The sequence below is a fragment of the Xylocopa sonorina genome, chromosome 15 (assembly GCF_050948175.1).
Source record: "Xylocopa sonorina isolate GNS202 chromosome 15, iyXylSono1_principal, whole genome shotgun sequence".
NCBI classification, from domain to species: domain Eukaryota; kingdom Metazoa; phylum Arthropoda; class Insecta; order Hymenoptera; family Apidae; genus Xylocopa; species Xylocopa sonorina.
In genome coordinates this window covers 6,811,894-6,832,107 of record NC_135207.1, presented here as the reverse complement: position 1 = coordinate 6,832,107, position 20,214 = coordinate 6,811,894, and the positions used below count along the sequence as shown (strand labels likewise).

The 20,214-nt window shown below is 43.0% G+C and overlaps 2 protein-coding genes across 2 annotated transcripts; one reads left to right on the top strand and one right to left on the bottom strand.

Annotated features, from left to right (window-relative positions):
- The first annotated feature begins 644 nt into the window (after window positions 1-644).
- Window positions 645-10,615, top strand: LOC143430692 (uncharacterized). Its single transcript, XM_076907072.1, has 6 exons — window positions 645-793; window positions 7,491-7,973; window positions 8,170-8,417; window positions 8,743-9,313; window positions 9,950-10,178; window positions 10,452-10,615. The coding sequence occupies exons 1-6, from the start codon at window positions 716-718 to the stop codon at window positions 10,613-10,615; spliced, it is 1,773 nt and encodes a 590-aa protein (XP_076763187.1). The 5' UTR covers window positions 645-715.
- Window positions 10,616-11,852: 1,237 nt separating this feature from the next.
- Window positions 11,853-19,013, bottom strand: LOC143430702 (uncharacterized). Its single transcript, XM_076907083.1, has 3 exons — window positions 18,935-19,013; window positions 18,231-18,318; window positions 11,853-14,979 (listed from the first exon to the last, which is right to left on the bottom strand). Exons 1-3 carry the CDS (start codon window positions 19,008-19,010, stop codon window positions 11,853-11,855), a joined length of 3,291 nt encoding a protein of 1,096 aa, XP_076763198.1. The 5' UTR covers window positions 19,011-19,013.
- Window positions 19,014-20,214: the final 1,201 nt, after the last annotated feature.

The following is a 20,214-nucleotide window of genomic DNA, read 5'->3' as shown; positions in this document are numbered from 1 at the left end:
AATTTATTACATAATTTTAATTCTTCTCTGAAAATCACATAATCGTAATTCTATATAAAATTGTCCTCTATTTCGTCATAATTCTGTTTCAAAATAAATATAATTCGACAGGAATTACTCATTAAATTTATAAAAATGTCTAGAAATATCTAAATAAAATTATTCGAATCTTTTTTACGTGTTTAAGTACCAATTGTTAAGTATATATTCACACCCTCGCCATCCCAACGAAAAATGAAATTTGCTCGATATTCCCTTTCAACGAAATTTCCTTTCAACATTTTGTCACGAGCAAACAACGATTAGCCACGCTTACGATTAATCACATTTGCAAAAATTCTATGTAAACAACCAGTGATTGTCTTTCAAGATTCTATCGGCGATGTTCCAAACAATTAAACAATCAATTAAATCACCTTGTCGCCAGGTTCCACAGCACGTTCTGCAACGCGGTCGATCCTGCGTCGCTTCCAGCCAAGATCAAATCGCAGATCGATCTCTCCTCGCAGCCGCTCGAGTCGTCCGTGAATCGCATCTGTTTGTGCTCTACTGGTAAATCGGTGACCCTCCATTTCGACAGCACGATATTGGGCTGGCTGAAGGGATTCGAATTGAAATAGGCGCGCTCCCGGAGCCGGGAGAATAAAGAGGGAAAAAACGAAAGTACGCTTACGTAGTGTTCTCGACCTTGACAACTTTCGGCGTCAGAGCGGCTATGAGCAAACCAAGGGGCAGGAACGCACCGATTAGATGGATGATCTTCTTCCATGGGGATATCCTGAACGAAAATGGGGTAAGTCAACGAAACGACACACTACGGAATGATTAAATATTTACAATAATTATTACTTTGATGTAAGTGTAAGAATACACACCCCTTTTGAAGAGCAAAAGGAGATGGATGTTCGTTGTTAGCAGTGCCAACAAGTTGGTATCCAACCTGTGGCTGATAAATAGGATAAGGAAACTTCCTGGTCCTCATAAACGACGACTCCTCGACATAAACCACCCCGTTACTAGGCTTCTTAAACAAGTCGTTGTATTCTTGCAAATCTTGATGACCCTGATGATCATATAATCCCGCGTAATGCGTCACCTTCGGAGTAGCAACGGTGAAAAGTCCTCCGGATTCATGCTTTTGTGCGTCTCCCTGAAACTTGGACGGTTTCCCCCAAAAATGAATCACGTCTTGCTCAAAAACTGGCTTGTCCAGATTTTGAAAGACCCGTTGGTCCACAAAATCGTACTGTGCTCCTACGTTCGCGGTCATTGGCGCGCTATATTGCTGTTGGTGCGCCTGGTCCTTCGATACACCGCCATATTGGACTCTAGGAGGCTCCAACGCGTCATTTTTGAACTCAACGTAACTATTCTGCTGTATTCTATCTTTTCTGTGATCTTCCAACGGTCCGGCTGTCGTTTCGAACAAATTCTGATGATAATTGGCCTGGTGATTAATTGGTAGCGTTTGATGAGTAGGTTGGAATACGAAACGAAGGTCCTTGAGGTGTTCGTGATAGGAATTGGGCACCATCGCAGTGCCAAACTTAATTTGATGGACGTTGTTAAAAGGAGTGCCGATTCTGGACTCTTTAATTTCCCCGAGATGCAAACTAGGTCTGAACTCCTTGGAGACGTTGTTGTTGTTCTCGCCACTTATAGACAGCGTTAGCTTCTGGTAAGTCTCTATGGTGGTCGTGGACTCTGTTGTAGACGTTGTTCGTAAAGAATACTCATCCTGGCTAGATTCCTCGAAGAATTCTTCGATTTGCTTCGCTTGCTCCTTCGGAGTCCCGTTCTTCGTTTCTTCGAAGCGCTCAGCGGCGATTAAAGTGGCGGATAAGAGGATCGTGACGACTAGCTTTCCCGTGGACTCTCGGTAGTTCATGTTCGCCGTTTAATGGAACAAAAACGATGAAGTCGTTTCCATTGCGAAGAATCCGTCGGACTAAGGAGGAACTTTGGTGGTTCGCTGACTTTAACTACCGAGGAACCGGCGCCGATGTCGTTCTCTAAAAAGCGTGAAGACGATCTCGTCGCTTAATCGCAAGCCTCACTCCAATTGCCGTTGACAAAGCGGTCGTTTAGTTCAGGTAGGCGGGCGAAAGGGACGTCGAGGAAAAGTTTCGTCGAGAAAACGCATTCTTACTCTATTTATAATTAGACGGCAGAAATCATCACTTTATCATCGTCGATATAGATGGATAGCATCGTATAAGATCCTGAAATCAGTTGCGATAGCGTGCGCGATGTAAATGCGGACCGACGCTTTCCACGCGAACGGATAATCACGATTATCAGCTTTATCGTTCATCTTACGAGCAGTCGTCGTCGTCGTCGCGTTAAGATCTCGAGAAGGTCGGAACGAAAGTGGCCGTGGAAAATAAGGAAGAAAGGACAACCCCACGAAAGGGGATAGCCTAGATGTCGAGGTGATATTCACGCATCCGACAACCAGTTTTCATGGAAAGTACGGTTCGGGATAATGAAACGTTTTTACTGTCAGGCACGCGTGTTAACGCGAGGAGTCACGAAACGTATGGAGAGTCGAATGTAAGTACGCGCATACATCGGATCGAACATCGTTCTGTTGCGGATTTCTCGTACGGATTCTGGGACACTTTTCACGCCGCTCGCCTATGAGACGAGGAAGGTTTCCTAGCTAAATGAAATGGGTATATTTCTGGTTTCTTTTTTTTTAGGAATTTCGTTGTTAATATGTTCAAACACTTACTAATTAATGAATTCACAATTAATTGCATTAAAAATTTATGAATGTCTAAACTTATCTCTATTACTAAGGAATGTTACGAAATTCTAAAATTACTAAAACAAGTTATGCTAAGCGTTTAAAGCTTATAGTATATTAACCCTTTGCGACCGGGAGGCGATCCTCGGTCACCAATTTGGACCGCATTCGAAAGGTTTCTTTAAAACTTTTGTAACTGCATAGAAAGATATAATCAATAGAACGATCGATTATATTATTCAGTAAAGTGAACATTATAAAATAAAGGAAAAATCAGAATTTTTTTTGAACGAGAGTAACGAGTTCAGTTTCGGAGGGGTCACACTTGGAGGGATGGGAAGCAATGGAACTCGTTCAGAAAGAAACGGTCAGGCGCTTCCGAGTTTCTACGGGCGAGGCGTAAAATAGGAAGGAAAAATTCTTTATTACACACGGCTCCACGGCGAAGAACGGAGGAAAGGGGTGAAAAGACTTTCTAAGGCAAGTTTTATCAGCGACCGGCGAGAGTCTGACCTTATTCCAGACGGAGGTCAAGTCGTGCTAAAGAACTGGACGTAGCAGATGCTAGATGCCAGATAAACCCGTACAATACCCCGTATACACTTCTCCCGTGAACTACCAGTCATCGTGTTTGTCGGCGTTTAATTAAGCTCCGAGCGAAACCGTAGATGAAAAGGAACTTTGCAGGATTAAATGCAGGATTCACCTTGAAATTTGAGAATCAGGTCGATCGAGGGTTTGGAAGTTTGTCTTCTTTCGAGGCTCATTAAAGTTTAGCTAATTAATTATGATAGTAAAGAAAAGAAATTTTCACTTATCACGTTACATCTATTTTTTACCAGAAAATTCCTGCCGATACATAATAATAATAATAATAATAATAATAATAATAATAATAAATGCAGTCCATTGATACAAATAAACATTCTCTATCTTTACTGTACGTATAATTTTATCCTTAAAAAATGAAATCAACTAATATCATACCTGATTTATAACCATGATATCTTCTCCTTTTCATCGTTTCTTCTTTTTCGTACCTTCCAGACGACTTGTCATCGCACGGTAAAATCGGTACCAAACGCACAGTTTGTCCCCTTTCCGTTTAGATCGGCCGACAACGAAAGTAGACGTACCCTGCGCTTTGACAACCATCGCGTCCTTTCTTTTCCATCGATGCTCGGTTCCTGATGCTCGTTTTCGCGGTCATCTACGTCGGAGAATGACCCAATTCAGGTTTCGAGTAGGCCAGCCGACCGCACCCCGACAGACCGGAATCCGGAAGGGAAAAATCCGCGGAAGTCGCGCGCGGCCACTCTTTGTCCCCGTAATACTCGCGTCGACGAGTTCAGATACTGCCAACACACGGTAAACATTACAGGGGAAGTCTATACTATTTATTTTCAATTTATTTTTCGATCGAACCCGCAGTAAATAGGGTTAAGCTGAACGATAGAAATTTTTTATTATATTGTACATTCAAAGCATATTTTTCGGCCATTTGAATTTGAAATTTCAAAATTGATATCAGCAACGGAAAGAAGGTAAACTGAAAAAAAACATTTCTACACTGAATTTACGTTTATTATCCACATTGTGTAATTGTTCGATACAACCGTTTTGTCAACAAAAAGGGGTTTATTAAATAATATTCCGCTGTAAGGATGAAACTGATGAAAATGTTTGTAGGTCAGGGATGCAAAAATGTAAAAATCTGAGCTCGCAAAATGAAAGTTGCTCGTAAAACGGAAACGTTAAAATCGTATCGCTCCCGCGGCAAAACCAAAAACAAGTGCATCGCCTGATGCGATGAGAAAGAAAAAAGGGGAAAAATTCGCCAGTTTCTGTGTCGAGAAAGCGCAAAAATCGTGAAACAAAACGATCGACTCCCCCCGCGTGTAAAACAATGTTAAATCGAAGATTTATCGAGCATGAACGATGTCATGTCTGTTCCTCCGTCACTTCTTTTTCCGCGTGTCCTTAATCGACGAACGAATCCGCCATAACCAGATCATGGGTTTCGCCTCTGAAACAATAGAAGATCCATTCGACAAGCTGACATTACAGACACTACGATATAAAAGATTGAACAAGTTCTTGTTGTCATTATTTTTATTTAATATAGAAGAATTCTGTGACTGAGAGGGGGGAGTATCAATTTTCTGTATCATCTTTCCTGTAAATGAAAATGTTTAAACATATTTATCGATACAGCAACTTCAAATGCAGAATAATGGCAGAAACAAAGAGAAAGAAAATCAATTTTCAATATTTGTATGTCGAAATGTGTATTTTTGAATGATATTTCTCATTGAAAGTACGCATTATTGCAAGAATGCAGATGACAATAATAATAATATTGGGAGAATAATAATAAGAACTGACAAAAGAAAAGGAAGACGTTCGACTCGGCAAAAGTTGCCGAACAAAAAGGGCGTGCGAAAGCAAGTTGTAAACGGAATTCTTCAGGATCTCGTTCAACGACTTGGATGGTTTCGCGATCTGAAAGAAGTTTGAACGCAAGCGTCCGTGTCGGGGAACCGGTTTTAAAGATCGCTGAATGGTAAAACGAATTTACTTGCGACGTCCATACTTGGAAGATCGCGCGGAAGGTTCTCCATTGAGTTGTCGTAAAAATGGTGAATAGCGCGCGTCCGCGGACGGCTGACATTCCGAATCATAACCAGAAAAACCACCGTGCAAGGTAGCTGTTGATTGTCCACGCTGCCTGGCAATTAGTGCGTGACGAATCCTGGCTTGCTCGCGATCGTCCGCTCTTCGAACGCGACTGCGTTCCTTGCCATCTTCTACGACTCAAACTTTCATTGGACATCGTTCAATATCTCATCAAATCAACTAAGAATGAACAAATTGACGCGGTAACGCGAAACAACATTGGAAGCTTTGGGAAATTTTATTGAAAAGAATTGCAACTCTAAATAAACGAGTAATGCCGGATGGGTGTAAAAATTGTTTGAGATTTGGATTAACAAGTAGTATCGTTTACTTTGCGTTACTTTGATGAATAAATGATTAAATCTGAAGCAGAGAGTTAACAAGTGAAAAAGGGTGTGAAACTATGCTGTAACTGTACTGTTTGAAAAACTCTGTAAGTACTGCAAACGATCGCAAACATACACTTAAAAGTTCCATTACGTGAACGTTTATAGTTGCAAAAATAATTCAAAATCAAAACCAAGATACCACGTTATATAACCAACCAATTAGATTTCGCTAAATTCATCAAAACGATTGTCGGACCATTCAAATCGCGCTCATCTCAACTAACTAAAATATTTCGTCCGCTAGCGAACGAAAAAGCCGACTAAGCACTGAACCTTTCCAAGCGTCTGCTCAGCTTCTTTTCTCGAGGAAGAAACGTACGAAAATGAAAAATAAAAGCGAATAAATGCCAATAGTTAATCCGTATGCGAGAGACGAAGATCTGTGTCAATCTGCTCGCCGAATACCCACGTTAAACCCAGCTGACAATTATCAGCAGGCAAGAACAGGAATAGGAAGAGAGGAGAAGTATGGCGGACCGTTCTCCAGGTGACGAGGCGCGCGCGCGCGAGTAGACGGCCCGTTGGTATCGCCTAGCTGGAAGCGAGACGCAAAATGGACCAAGTCCCCAGGAAGTGGGGACCTGGATTAAAAGCAAATGAGGGCAACGTCTCGGCGACAGAGCCATCTCGGACCTTGAACAGCGGAGGTCGGACTCGCGGTTCACCAGCATCTTGGTTCACGTTGAGTGCTCTTCGCGGTTTCCTAACGGGTCTCTGGCCGCCCTTGGTTATCCGGTCCACCCAGGTGATCCGCAATCGAAAGTCATCGCCAGAAAGCTGGACGGAGATCTACGGAAACGGTCAGTGTTGTGCTGTGACCCGCTTTTATCGTTGTTTCATTTAATTTTTCATAACCCCCCCCCCCCCTCACACACACACTCTCACTCACTCTATCTAACCCCTTCTTTATACTTCTGGACAGATTTTAGTTGGAGCTGCTTAATCTCCTGGTGAACGATGTTGCTCGAAATGTAGATATTCGGATTAATTGTAGTATACTTTTGTATAGCTTTCGGGTTAACGGAGAAATTCGTTTATTTGTTTTGTCCTCGTTCTAATTCCATTTTTGCGTGACCAATGTTTCTTTTTGAGAGGAATAGATTAGCTTGCAGTGAGTGTATGGAAAATTTTTTTCTATCGATATATTCTGGAGATGGTGGATGTTTCGTAGTTATTAAGCATGGAAGGGGGTTATTATTGATGGCGGTCAAGTGGTATCCATCAATTTATGTTATCAATTTATTTGTGTATTCAATTGTCATTTCAGACAAGAAATGTTAGAATGTCCGAATTAAAAATTTTGTTAATCCAGTGTTATTAACATTTGCACTAGAATACGTTTTTTTAATTTAATTACACAAAATAAAAATCAACAAGTTCCTAAACTTTTGTAACAGTCTGTATAGCGAAAGTTCACAGTGATAGGATGCAGAAAATGCAATAACATTCAATTACAATATTGAATTTTTGATCTTCATCATAAAAACACGCTTTCAATTTCTGTAGAGTTTCCATGGATCTATTCTTATTTAGGCAACTGTTCTCCTAATACACCCTGCACAACAAAGAACCAGACAAACCAGAACTATAACGGGACACTCAAAAAGTCGACGGACCTTTAGGAAACGTTGCGAAAGTGCAATCGTGTACAAGTTTCCTTTCTTCGTCCATTCCAGATGGCGGTGAGGGGAGCGATCTTCCTGCTCCTGGTGTCCTTGACCCTGATGGGTTCGGAGTGCGACACGAGGTACTACGTGAAGATGAGGACGAACGCATCCGAGGTGTTCAAGACGAAGGGGGAGAATACTAGGGTACTCGTCGAGCCGATGGCCGTTATTCAAAGTTCGTTGCACGATGAAACAAAAGCTACCTTTCAGGAGGACGGTCAGAGGATGATCGAGGATTTCTCGAGGGCCGAGGACGCGTTTGAGACGTCGACGTTCAATCCAGACGTGCTGAACAAGTTCCTCGAGGAGTACGCCAGCAAGATCAAAGGAAGCACCGAGAACTACCAGAGATATCCGTTTCGGGTCGTCAAGCCTGTCGATACTCTTGCTCTCGGGGTGGATGATCCGACTACTCAATCGACCAGCTCGAGCTATGATCAAGGTATTAAGAATGAGGAGAGTGCTGAAAATTCTACGTCGACCGAAGCTGGGGTGAGTCGTTAATTTAATTTAAAATTATAATATTTTGTACATATTGTTATAACATAAGATGTTATTTGTAGAAAATTCAATTGTATTTTCAGTGCATCCTGTAATGTTAATTTAATTGCAAAATTATAGTTTTTAAGATAAAAGGTAACCATTCCGTGCCATTTTTTTGTAACGAACAACGTGCCTATGCTCTCAGATAAGCGAAGCCTTGAACGACACACTGAAGAGGAACAAGTATTACGGAGCGAATTCGCACGAAGACAGAAATGGCTGGGTTACGTTGGAAGCAATTCCATGGTCGAAAAGCAAAATTTCTAAATGGCAGGCGCAAACGCCCAGTACCCAGCGACCATGGCCGGAAGTGAAACCTTGGGAAAGGCCGAGCATTGGGAAACCTTGGGCCTCGGACTACTCTGTCAGGCCAATTTACGAGAACAAACCATGGTAATATTACTTACGAGTCGTTCACTTTCTCTTTTTTTGCTGTGTACCACTCTAATCGAAATTACTATTGTAGCAACCGAAAGCTATACATAATGATATATTAACTTTAATCCAAAACCTAGATTTCGAAATTGTAGTTCCTTTGGAACTCACATTACTTAACATTTATCTAATGTTCCACGAATATATCTGCGTCTAAAGAAAAGCTCAGGGTGCTATCGACAAATATGTATATCACCAATTTTTACTAAAAACTCGCCAGAATTCTACCTCTATCCCCCCTTTAACGATGCATCGATAATAAAATTTGGAAAATTTGTTGCAGGTACGAAAAGCCAAAGCCAACTTGGCCAGAAACCAACAACGAGAAGCCATGGCAGAAACCCACGACTCGCCCTTCCTATTACACGGAAAAACCGGAAGAAACGCAGGCACAAAAGTGGCCCCCGGAACGGCCATCTTGGAACAAATACACGGACCGTCCGAACGGCGATATAATTACAGACAATCGGCCAGCGAATTTCCCCAACAACTGGAACAGGCCTCAGCCTACGAAGCCCAGTTATCAGTACTTGGACAAGTACCCGGATAAAAATCAGGGAGAGGAGAGCAACGACTGGCACGACTTCCCAACGAGATTCGACGATCGTCTGCGACCCTCGACGGAGAGGCCAGGTTTCTCGCAGTATCAATACGTCAATAACCTTCCACAGAGTTATCCTGGGAACGGAGACGGACAATGGGTACTCCTGTCCACGAACAGAGGCTACACCAAGTCCAGACAGAGGTCGATGAAGATAGATTCAGCTGGTGCAGTGGAGAACGCAACCAAGAGCCTGGCTGATAAAGGGGAAGAGCCTGATCCAGCCATTGCTGTGATGACTTCGAAAAGACAGGTTAGGCTAGATGATCAAAGAAGTTTTACAAGTACTTAAGAAAATGTATGTGATTTGAAGTGCTCTGGGGTGATTGAATGTAACCGAAGATGTTGAGAGAGATGATTATTTTTAAGTGCTTGTTAAGTTATGTAGGCAATTTTGTATTGAAAGTATGTCTAGAATGCTTCTTTATTGGATTCTTAAGGATTGAAAATTTTGCGTTTTATTTAATAATGAGAACAGGGTACTTTTTTCTTTCTGTTTTTTATGTTTTAGTAGCATATTAAGGTTATTAGAAATTAACAACATTGTTCCTGTTTAACTTGGAATTTGGGCTATCAACAACGACTAACTAACAAATTACAAAGAAACTAATAAAGAGAGTGGTTCCGTTCGAGTGAATTTGCTCTATTCGATCTCTAAAAGTTTTCCAAATAAGAAAGGAAATAGAAAAAACAAGATTCAAACAAAAAAATATTATTTAACATTTGTACTCGAATCTGGTTCTCTACTTTCGTTTTTTTTCTGAACAAATTCTTGAAGAAAGACGATAGCGGAATATTTTCTGTTTTTGTTTTTTTTTTAAGTGACATTTTGTAAACACCCAATCGTAAAAGAAACTAGCACTCGCTCGATGAAATATCGTTTACCTAGGTTAGATTGACGGTGCTACCGTCGATCAACGGCACGAACACAACCACATCCCACGGAGGGCTCCTGGAAGTGGAGAAAACCTTCAAGAGCGTGGACCAGAGCCGAAAGGAGTACGAGTTGGAGAAACAGACACTGCCGATGCTGCCTGCGATTCTGAAGAGGAGACCTATCAGGAATACGTTGGGAAATAAGCCATCCGGCTCTGCTGTTTTAGCTGCCGTGAGTGCTGGTAAGTTTTTCTTACGCGTTATTCTTTTTTAAATGGTATCAGAACGTAGCTGTTAGGATTTGGATCGTTAACAGTGTTTAATTAACCAACTAACAGTTATGGTGTTAAATTATATTATATTAAGGTTATTAGAAATTAACGACGCAAGAAATCGATCGTTTCACTGGAGAACATTTGTTTCTTCTTGAACTTGGAATTTGGGCCATTAACAACGACTAATTATTAACAAATTACAAAGAAACTAATCAAGAGAGTAAATTTGCTCCTCCACAGGAATACTACCGGCAACAATGGCGATGATGATACCGATGATGCTTGGCCGGCGAAAGAGGGACCTAATGGCTTTCGGAATGAGACTTCCCGATCACGTTCAGTCAGTTACGAACTCTCATATTCCCAGAAATGAATACAGGATCGGTGCAACGAGACTAAGATAAAGTGCCTCTGGTAATGAGAGTGAAACTATGTGAAAAGAGGTGAAATTTTAGAAAAACAAATTGGAAAAAATCGGATACAGAGAAAGAGGAAGGCTTTCAATAGAAAATACAAAAATTGAATTAGTTAATTAGGGTTTCGAATAAGATAAATCTATACGTATAGCTTTAAGTAATTGTTTAAAGAATTTCTATTTGTTTTGTCGTTTTCCTTTTTCTGCTTTAAAATGTCGAAGGTGTATTCTTGTTGGAAACGAGAAAGTAGATTTCTTTATATATTCGCCCAAATTCGTTTCAAGATATTACGTAGACATGCATCTTATTTATTATTTATTTATTTATTTATTTATACGTTTATTTATAACATATTTTACGTTTCGCCGTTCGTTTAAATACTTAATAAAACAGATACAAGTATCTACGAAAGATATGGTCGAAAAGCGAAAGAGTCACTTGGAGAATAAAAAAATAGAATTTTTCGCTGGACGTTTTTCAAAACCTGCGTTTCCGTGGTTCTGAAAAATCTTTCTCAGAATGCATCTGACCTTTTTCTGTATAGAAAGTGCATTCCACGCGAGAAATCCTATTCCTTAAATTTACTTTTAAAGCTTATCCTTGAGAGGTCCTTCTCTCCTCTTTTTAGTCCCAATTAGCGTTAACAATTTAATAATGCTTAAATAAATAACAATTAATATAAATAGATACAATCAAACTGTTGTTAACTGTAATAATTGAAATTACGAAGATTTATACGGTTAAAACGTGTAACAAGAATAGTTTGCAATCGTCAAAGTATTATACTAATAGAGGGTGAGTTTTCCGACGTTAAGATTCAAAATATCCTCACCTGTTTCTTCTTTTTACACTTGGAAGGGTGTGAGATGCCAATTGTTTTTATAAATAGTGTATCACTGCAACATTCTTCTTCCCCCAAAAGAGAAGAAAAAAAAGAAATAAAATTCACACATCATTTTCTTAAATGACCAAAACTACTCTTTTTAAAACAAGCATATCCATTCTTCCGAAAAGAAGAAACAAGAAAATATTTCAGTATCCAGCACAACATATATTCCCAGAAAGGCACCCAAAAACACCCTCGAAACGGAACTCTCAGAAACGATCAGGACAGAACAGATTTTCGGTTTCGAAACGTTGTTTTGACACGCTCAAAGAGAAGGCATACGCTAAGACTTAGTCACTCGAGTCCGTTGTATTTAAAAGAGAGCTCGAATGCGCCTTTTCACTCCTCCCCGTTGATCCTCTTCTGCACGTGGCCGAGGTATCTGGCGAAGCCTTCGCTGGCGTGTTTGAGGATCGTCAGCCCGAGCCGCACCTTAATCTCAGCGATCTTCTTCACGATGTTGAAGAAATTGTAACCGCTCGACTCGGTTGGCTTCTGCGTGGTTGGATCTGCGGTCCACTCGATCGTTTTCGAGGTGGTAGCCGTGGTTTCCTCAGTGTCCATTTCTATGGACGTCGTCGTTGTAGCGTCAGTAGCGGTCTTCGTTGTTGAAGAAACTACCGAAGGATCCGTACTGATGGCTGTACTCGTCTCCGGGTCCTGACTCGTCGCAGTGCCTCCGTTCAGACGAGTTTTCTCTTTCTCTTTCTCCTTTCTTCGTTGATTCACGAAGTCTTCCTCGGTGAACTTGTTCTTCCTCTTTTTGGCGTTAGCGTAGTCCTCCTCGGGCAGCGTTGAGTCGATGATGTCGACAATTTCGTTACTCAAATCCTCTTCCTTCTGTTCTCCCTCCAGTTCTCTCTTCGTGGGTATTATTTGAATGACGGAGTCCCTCTTTCGTCTAGAACGGTAGATTTTCGTTAGAAGCCGGAGAGGTGGGTCCAAGAGGGACCTCTTGTTCCTCAGAGATCGGGGTCCGTGCTCCACGGCAACAGCAGTGGGTGTAATTTCTACTTCCTCGTACGTCTCCTCGGGTCTAGCTGTCTGCGTCTGACCGTATTTTGAAACGGACCCCACTGGGTAATCAAAGTTTTGATTTGCGTCACGATCGAACTGCACCTGGACACTTTCCGTTGGCTCGTAACCGTTCGGCAATTTTCCCGTGGTCGACAGAGATGGGATCTTCTCGTCGTAAGATGGATAATCCTTTGGAACGCTCCCAACGACGAATTGTCGATTAACCGAGCCAGGAACAACCGAGCCAACCACGTATTCCGAGCGTTTGTCATAGTAATTTGGAGTACTTGGCGTGTCAGAGTAACGGTAGTCAGTATTTTTATACTTGAGGACAGAGGCTGTGTTCTCCGGACGATACATCGGAGAAGACGAAGAGTACCTTTGATCGCTTTTCTTCGTTATCCGAGGATCGTAACCGACGTCGTAGTGCTGATATTTGTAGTAATTGTTGTCATAGCCTTTTGGACCAGGGTACTTGATTTCATCGGACGTCATACCTTGAAGAACCTTAGACAGAACCTCTTCCTCGTTCTGCCCGTAGTGACCTCCATATTCGTCGAAATTGTACTTGTATTTAGGCTCGACCTCATAGTTCCTTCTGGTCACAGTCCCTCCAAACGGATAGAGGAAGTAGGAAGCCAGACCAAGCCCCAGCCCTACCAGAGACATCACACCGAAGCTTGGCATCACCTCTCGACTAAGGTAATTGTAAATCTGCATGCTGATAGGAGTTGCAGCTGGTTTCTTTTTCGTCTTCGTTCCGTTACCGGCTAGCTTGGTCTCGGGGATTATCTTCGACTCTTGTATTCCGTTCTCAACGATCGTTTCCTCGGTTACCGACTCGTTCTCCGTGGAGCTAACCGCTAAAGGCGAAATCGTCGTGGTCGTGGTCGTGGTCGTGGAAGTAGTAAGTTTCCTTCTTCTAACCTTGTTCTTCTTTCTCTTCGAGTTATTTCTCGGCCTCTTGGTGGTCGAAGTGGACGTTGCGGAGGGTGTGGTGCTGGTAGTCGAAGACGGGGAAGAGACGTCAGTGTCCACGTTGATCTTGGTCAACTCGGGATTGAAGTCGAACTTCGTCGAGTCTATCCTAGTGTTATCCAGACTCTCCGTCTCTTTCGCGGCGTCTTCGTTTTTCGCCTCGTTCTCCTCATTCTCGACTTTTTCGATTTTCAGCACAGGAGCGTTTACCTTGATGGGCTCTATTTCGATTCTCGTCGCTTCGTTCAAAGGTCTCTTCAGTTGCACCTTCAGTATATTGCTCACTTTGGTGCCAATCGGTTTCGGCTTTGCCGCAGGGACCGCTACAAGATCAATGCTGGTAGCAGATGGCTTGGGGGTGGTGGTAACCTCGAAGCTAATCGTGGTTGGGATAGAAGGCTGCGTGGTGGTCCTTTGAGTCTCCGTTAGGATCGACGCTTTGATCTTGGTTACAAACATTGGCTTCTCAGTGCTTTCCACTTTATTCTTCGGTATCGTGATCATCTGCACTGGTCTGAAGGTAACCTTCTCCACCTTGCCAGTCGAAATACTCTCGTTCTTCGCGATATCTGGCTTGACAGTGGTCCTTCTCATTGGAGGTTTAGGTCTATTCTGCTGATTAGGCTTGGGCGTCTTGGAACCGGAAGGTTTCGAGGACAACACCGTAGTCCTGGTGGTAACTATTTTAGGCTTTGGCGTTGTTCTTACCACCTGTACCTTCTTCGTCGTGATGGTGGTTTCCTTACTGTCAGAAATAAATGCCATGGTAGTCTGTGGAACCTTCGCGGTAGTAGTCGGAACGGATTCCATCTTCTCTGTGACTGGAGTCTTTTCTTGTTTCGGTTCGGTTGTCTTCTTCGTGGTCGCCGTGACAGACTTGTTAGTAGTCGAGGGCTCCTCCGCGATTGTTGTCGTGGAAACAGGCATCGTAGCCTTCTCGATCACCCTTTCAGTGGTCTCCGTTCGTTCCATCGAGGTCGTTGGCCTCACCGTTATCTTCACTTCCGTTTCAGAGGGGATCTTAGCCTTTTTCTCCGCCTCTATCGTCTTCACAGTAGTGGCCGGTGGATTCAAAAGGATCCACGTGGATATCCCACCAGTGGTCGTTGCCTGATTTTTATAAGCGGTCATCAGACGGGTCGAACTCATTTCCCTCTCGAGTTCCTCTTCCGTGATGGCCATTGCTTGACCTGGATGACTGGTCTCGAAGTAGCCGAACTTGGAATTGACCGGCCTTCCAAATCCAACGCTGGAAGGTTGGCCATTGTTTACATTTATCTCTTTTATCGGGGCGACCTCGTTCTTCTCTATCAGTTTCTGGCTGCCATTCGGTTTCTTGATCACGTTGTCGAGGATCTTGGGCGGCGCTTCGTGATTGGTCACGTTTAACAGCTGAGTGGCCAGCGTTCTTAAAGACTGGTCCATGTATTGAAAGTTTTTCACATGGCGCTGCGTCTCGTTCGGTTGAACACTGAAAAAAAAATCGTTTGGTTAAGTCAATGTTCAATTACGTTAATTGAATAATATATAGGTTGGTAACACGTTCGATGAGTTTGACCGGAACGATCAATTCATGGCTTAGTTCCTTACCTTTGTCTACCTGTCAAGTTTTAGACAAGATGACTTGTTAATTTTTTTATTGGCAAAAATTCTATTCCTTTCTTTTCACAACCGCTGTACTCATTTAGAATGATTTATTCCGGATAGGAGGGATTACATTGTTCCAGGATGTCGGTAATAAATAAGAATGATAAGAGTGAAGAAAAATGCAAATTTATTCGTTCGAATGGTTTATTTCAATTACAATTCACTGGCACAAATACTAGAAATGCCCTAAATTTTATGGAATAATTAGTTCGATTAAGCCGTTAGCACTAAAAGCATAGCGTGAGTACACATCTGTGTAATACTGTTCGAATGGTGTGTGTGTGTGTGTGTGTGTACGTGTGTCATTAAGGATACTCGTTTATACTTACTTATTGAAAGTACTAGATCTAAGTACTAATCTAGATCCGTTACCCTTCAGACGATTCACAAAGAAAATAAACAGAACAGGATCATCTTGTTGGTCATCCAAAACTATTAAAGCGTCTAAAATTGTCTACCATAAGAATGTTCCATTAACTGTACGACGAATATCGATATATGTACAGTTTGATTTAAGGAATATTATACTCGAACCAGCCTCTATGCGACACATTTCTGTTGCTAACACCCGTATGATTTCATCTGAATGGTATTACCAGTTCTTCAGTTGTGTCAACAACCCATGAACTCCTAGACCAGCGGCAGGCAACTGCTGCTGCAAATTATAACCGGCAAATCATCGGAAAGAAACGAGAAAAAACGAAGTTGAATGAACCCACGGCACTTCATCTCTTCCCCTTCTTCCTTTTGCTCTTCCATTCGTTTACTTTGCCGTACTTATCCATAGCCTGCCTCACGACCCCTTCGAGATTAGACCAGAAGCTCTCGTCGCTGTTATTGGACCTGCTGAAGCCAAGGGAACTAGGGAACAACCATGGAAAGAGGAAAGTAACTATACCGAGCAGTCCAGCCGCGAGGGCGGTAAAAGGGGTGGTCGCCAAGCTGAAGAAACCGTAATGCAGCGGTTTGACAAACGTGAAATACGTAAAGACGGAAGTTATGGAGTCCATCATAGTGTCAGTGGGTGACAAATCATAGTCGTCGTCGTCGTCGTCGTCGTCGTCGTCGTCGTCGTCGTCCTCGGTTGGACGAGTTGGTTTCGCGGAACTTGGTATTAAACCGGCTGGAGGAGCAGGCGAGGTTCCCGAAGAAACTGTACTCGAGGCAGCTGACGCTACAGCTGGTCGAACCAACGAAGCATCGTTCGCTTGGCTACCAACGCCTGGGGCAACGACTGCCGATGCATCGCTGTTTGCTAAATTACCCTCCTCGTCTGTCGCGAAACTAGACTCGGGTGAAATGTTGATCTCGGTGTCTTGGATCACTTGGACGCTTGAAACGTCATTCTGCTGAAGAACTTGGCTCTGTGGATTTTTCTGTGGACCGTAGTAACCAGTCTGTGCTGACTGAGAGTATTCCGAAGAGCTTGTTTGGTAGATAGGAACATGGTTGTATTTATTGACTTGTTCGGAAGCCTGTTGTTCACTTCCAGCGTCACCGGTTAAAGGGGAGGGGGTGGATTTGTACACATTGGTATTGAACACGTGAGAGTTGATGACTATGCTCAAGTCTGTGCAACCTTCTTTGCTCTGGATGGTATTATTGATCCGAGTGTAAGAGTTTATTAAAATAGTCGGGCAATTCCGATCGTAAGTGACCAGAGGGGGTTGGGGCTTCTGTTGCACGGGGACCTTGTTCTTCTCTTGGTACGAAGTGAAGCCTATATGGACATTTGGACCTGGCTTCGAGCCAGGTCTCGAAGAGGATCCAAGAGGAGGACCGGTAGCAGTTGGATTAACATACGGTGGTGGCACTTTTGACGCAACGATCGTCCTATTTGGCTTCCCGGGGTCCGTGTTTATTAAATGTACGACAGTGTTCTGGGCAACTTGTGTCTGAGGGTTGTAAACGAGGGGTCCATGCGTCTTGTTCCTCAGTAAAACGGTTTCTAACCAATTCTCTGTGTGATAACTAGGAGAATGAAGGGGATAGACGAAGCCAGGCTTCAGGTTTTGTTGATTACTCGGTTCGGAGGGCTTATTCGGTTCGAGATTCTGATAAATTGGATCGAAAGTTACGCTAATTGGACCGTCGATCTGCTCGCTCTCTACCGCGTGACTGGTATTCGTCATAAAAGCGGGAATTTTTAACCAGTGCACTATTTCCTGAAGACTGGGACTCGAAATAGGCACCTGGTAGTGAAGAGTCGAATTTTTCAATGGAACTGGCTTCTGCGCTGCCTCGTCCGGCATCAAATCATCCCCTATCGACGTATACTTATCGTAATTATGAAAGTCGTCAGCGTTCTGAATGGCCCCGTTCGGCCAGTTCTTCAAGTTCGTATCCGGCTCCGACGAGTTGCTCTTATTCGCATGATTCTTATTCGAATGTACCTTGTTCTGGTTCTTTTTCTGATGATGACCCGAAGGACGACGGATTTTCGTCGAGTGGTTCGAGTTCCAATTACGATTCAGATGGCTCGATGAAGGATTCTTCGTTTCCGCAGGGAATTGCGGGACGTAAGAGAGCGTGTTGGTGACCTTCTTGATGGCCGCTACGTGATCGAACGGAATCGTCGACCAAGATCCTTCCTTCTCACCTGAGAACACCGAATTCTGGCCCAAGGTGCTCGCGGCATTCGGCCTTCCGCGCACGGAATCTTTTCGAGGACCACTGCCCTTCGGGTACGAAACAGTCGAACCCAGAAGCGAAACAGGAGCGTAACCTACGTTTAAACTTTGACCCGATTTTTTCAACGAGGGACTCGTGGAATTTCTACGAATACTGCCAAAAATGGCACCTTTGGACGTTTGAACGGTAGAATGGCGACGGAGTACGTTTCTATTGTTACTATTCTGCAGTTTCGTCGATTGTCCGCGGAAGCTGTTTGAGATCAGTTTGAGTTGGTTCCCTGAGTTTTTTAGCGGAATCTTTGACGAGTATTTAAGATCGTTCGATCTTTGGGCTACCGTCTTGTCGACGTTTACCTGGCCGTGACGTTCGTGAAAGGGATCGATGTTACCGCGAAAAGAGTTAGCGTACAGAATAGTGCTACTTCCGGAATTCCGCGTGTACCTGCTATCTTCTCGAACGGGCTGCGGCACGCCCAGCGTTCTCCATTCCGCAGGACTCGCTTGCGATGGCAGAGCTTGAGACGACCCTTCTGAAAAATTAACAGTAAATTCACAGTTATAATAGGGAATGAAATCGAAACTAACGATGTTACATGTTATTACATATTTATTAATATACACGATAGAGCAATAACAGTTTCATTTACTTTTTCGTGTCAGTATTAATATTGAACTATTATTTTGCATCGAGAAAACGCTGTCGCGACTAATTAACTGACAATAAATGGAAGAACGTCGTAACAATAGAATATTTACAAAATCTAAATGAAATGATGGTGTGCGACACTAGCCCAAGTTGAGCACATATCGCCGCCAACCACCATTACGCATGATTAAATTTTTGTTGAAACGAGACCAACTAAAGAAACGAGCCATGTGGTTGCCCACTAATATGGAAAGCGAATCACGTTGGTAATTGCGTGGTGCTCGGCTTGATAAAAGCCTCTGAAAGTTCCAGAGAAACCGGCAACGTTTCCATGAATCGATTCGAAACCGAGTAAATAGGCGAGTTCTCCCCGCGTTTTACGACGACCAAACCGTTCGATTATCGCGGAGAGGATCGCGTCCTTTCCTTTTCATTTTTACACCCGACAGCGTTTCAACGATACCGTTCGCGCTTCCTCGATAACACGTTCCCTCGCTTACCGCTTCTCTGCGGCCTGGCTTTGCCCGATCCTGACAGCAGCAGGACCACCACGACCTTCAGTAATTTCATCCGCATTTTCGCACTGCAACAAAAAATGATCGACGTTTCAATCAGTTGCGATACTATTTGTAAAAAGGAAAATTCTACTCTTCGAAAATTACTCTTCGGAATTTTCAATAGGAAAAAATAATTAACTAGAAGTTATGTATTCTTGAAAAAAGAGTTGAATCCTATCGCATAGAATCGCATTTGTTTCTCGTGAACAAAACAAACTGGCCTCGACCCTCTTAAAGGTGTCGAATCGTTTTCAAGTGCAACGCGGTGAGAATGCCTGATGGCCGGCCGATTTACGTATATGAAGGTCTCGATCGTTCGCATTGCGATGCCAATCGCATGGGAATGGGTAACTTTGCGGAAGCAGACACCACATCGAGCCGTGTCCGAGCGTGTTAAAATGTAAAATGGCCGTTTCTAGAAAACTATTATACTATTCGTATCGTATTTTTGCGAAATTTTATGTCCATCATTGATAAGGCGGTGGTCATTAATTGATTAAAGAATATTATAAAAATCGGAAATCGGACCGTGAAGAATGTAGAGACATCATCAGAATGAAAGAATATCGTGAATTTTTTCTCTTCGTTCTGTGTCGTTCATTCTTGTTCATTTTTCATTGATATTTGTGTCCGGTAACGGTACACCGCGGCTCTATCAGTCTTGTTAGGCGGCATTTGCATGTGCACGAGGCGCGTTAGGTGCATCCTCGTCGGTAGCCAGCGTGTCAGTAGACGCCGTATCGTCGCTCGATTACAATGGACGTGTACACCTGTACCGTTACGACGGGACACTTTAAATCGCGATGCCGTTCCGACGACATCCGTCACGGTATCTCATCACTTCGGATGGACCGTTTCCGTTTCCAGGTCGAGGGAGTTGCTGAATTTTCTGGCTCGTTTGGGTAACAATCTAATGTTGGTATTCTATTTGGACGTCTCGTGCTACTTTCAACGCGCGCGCGCACACACACACTATAAATCCTTGGAAACCGAACACAGAAATGGAATTTAAAAAAGTTCTCACCAAAGAAAGGTGAGAAAATTGAATTTCTTCATTCTCTACTATAACCATTAACATCTGCCCTTTCCAAAAGGAGAATTTAAATGATCATTTAAGGATAAAAATCGATCAGCACCCCTTTAAACCCCTCGGCCAAGCCCTTGATCTTACCTGGATCCTAAAATTCACCGCGAAGCCGCATTTAACAATCACAGCCGCAACA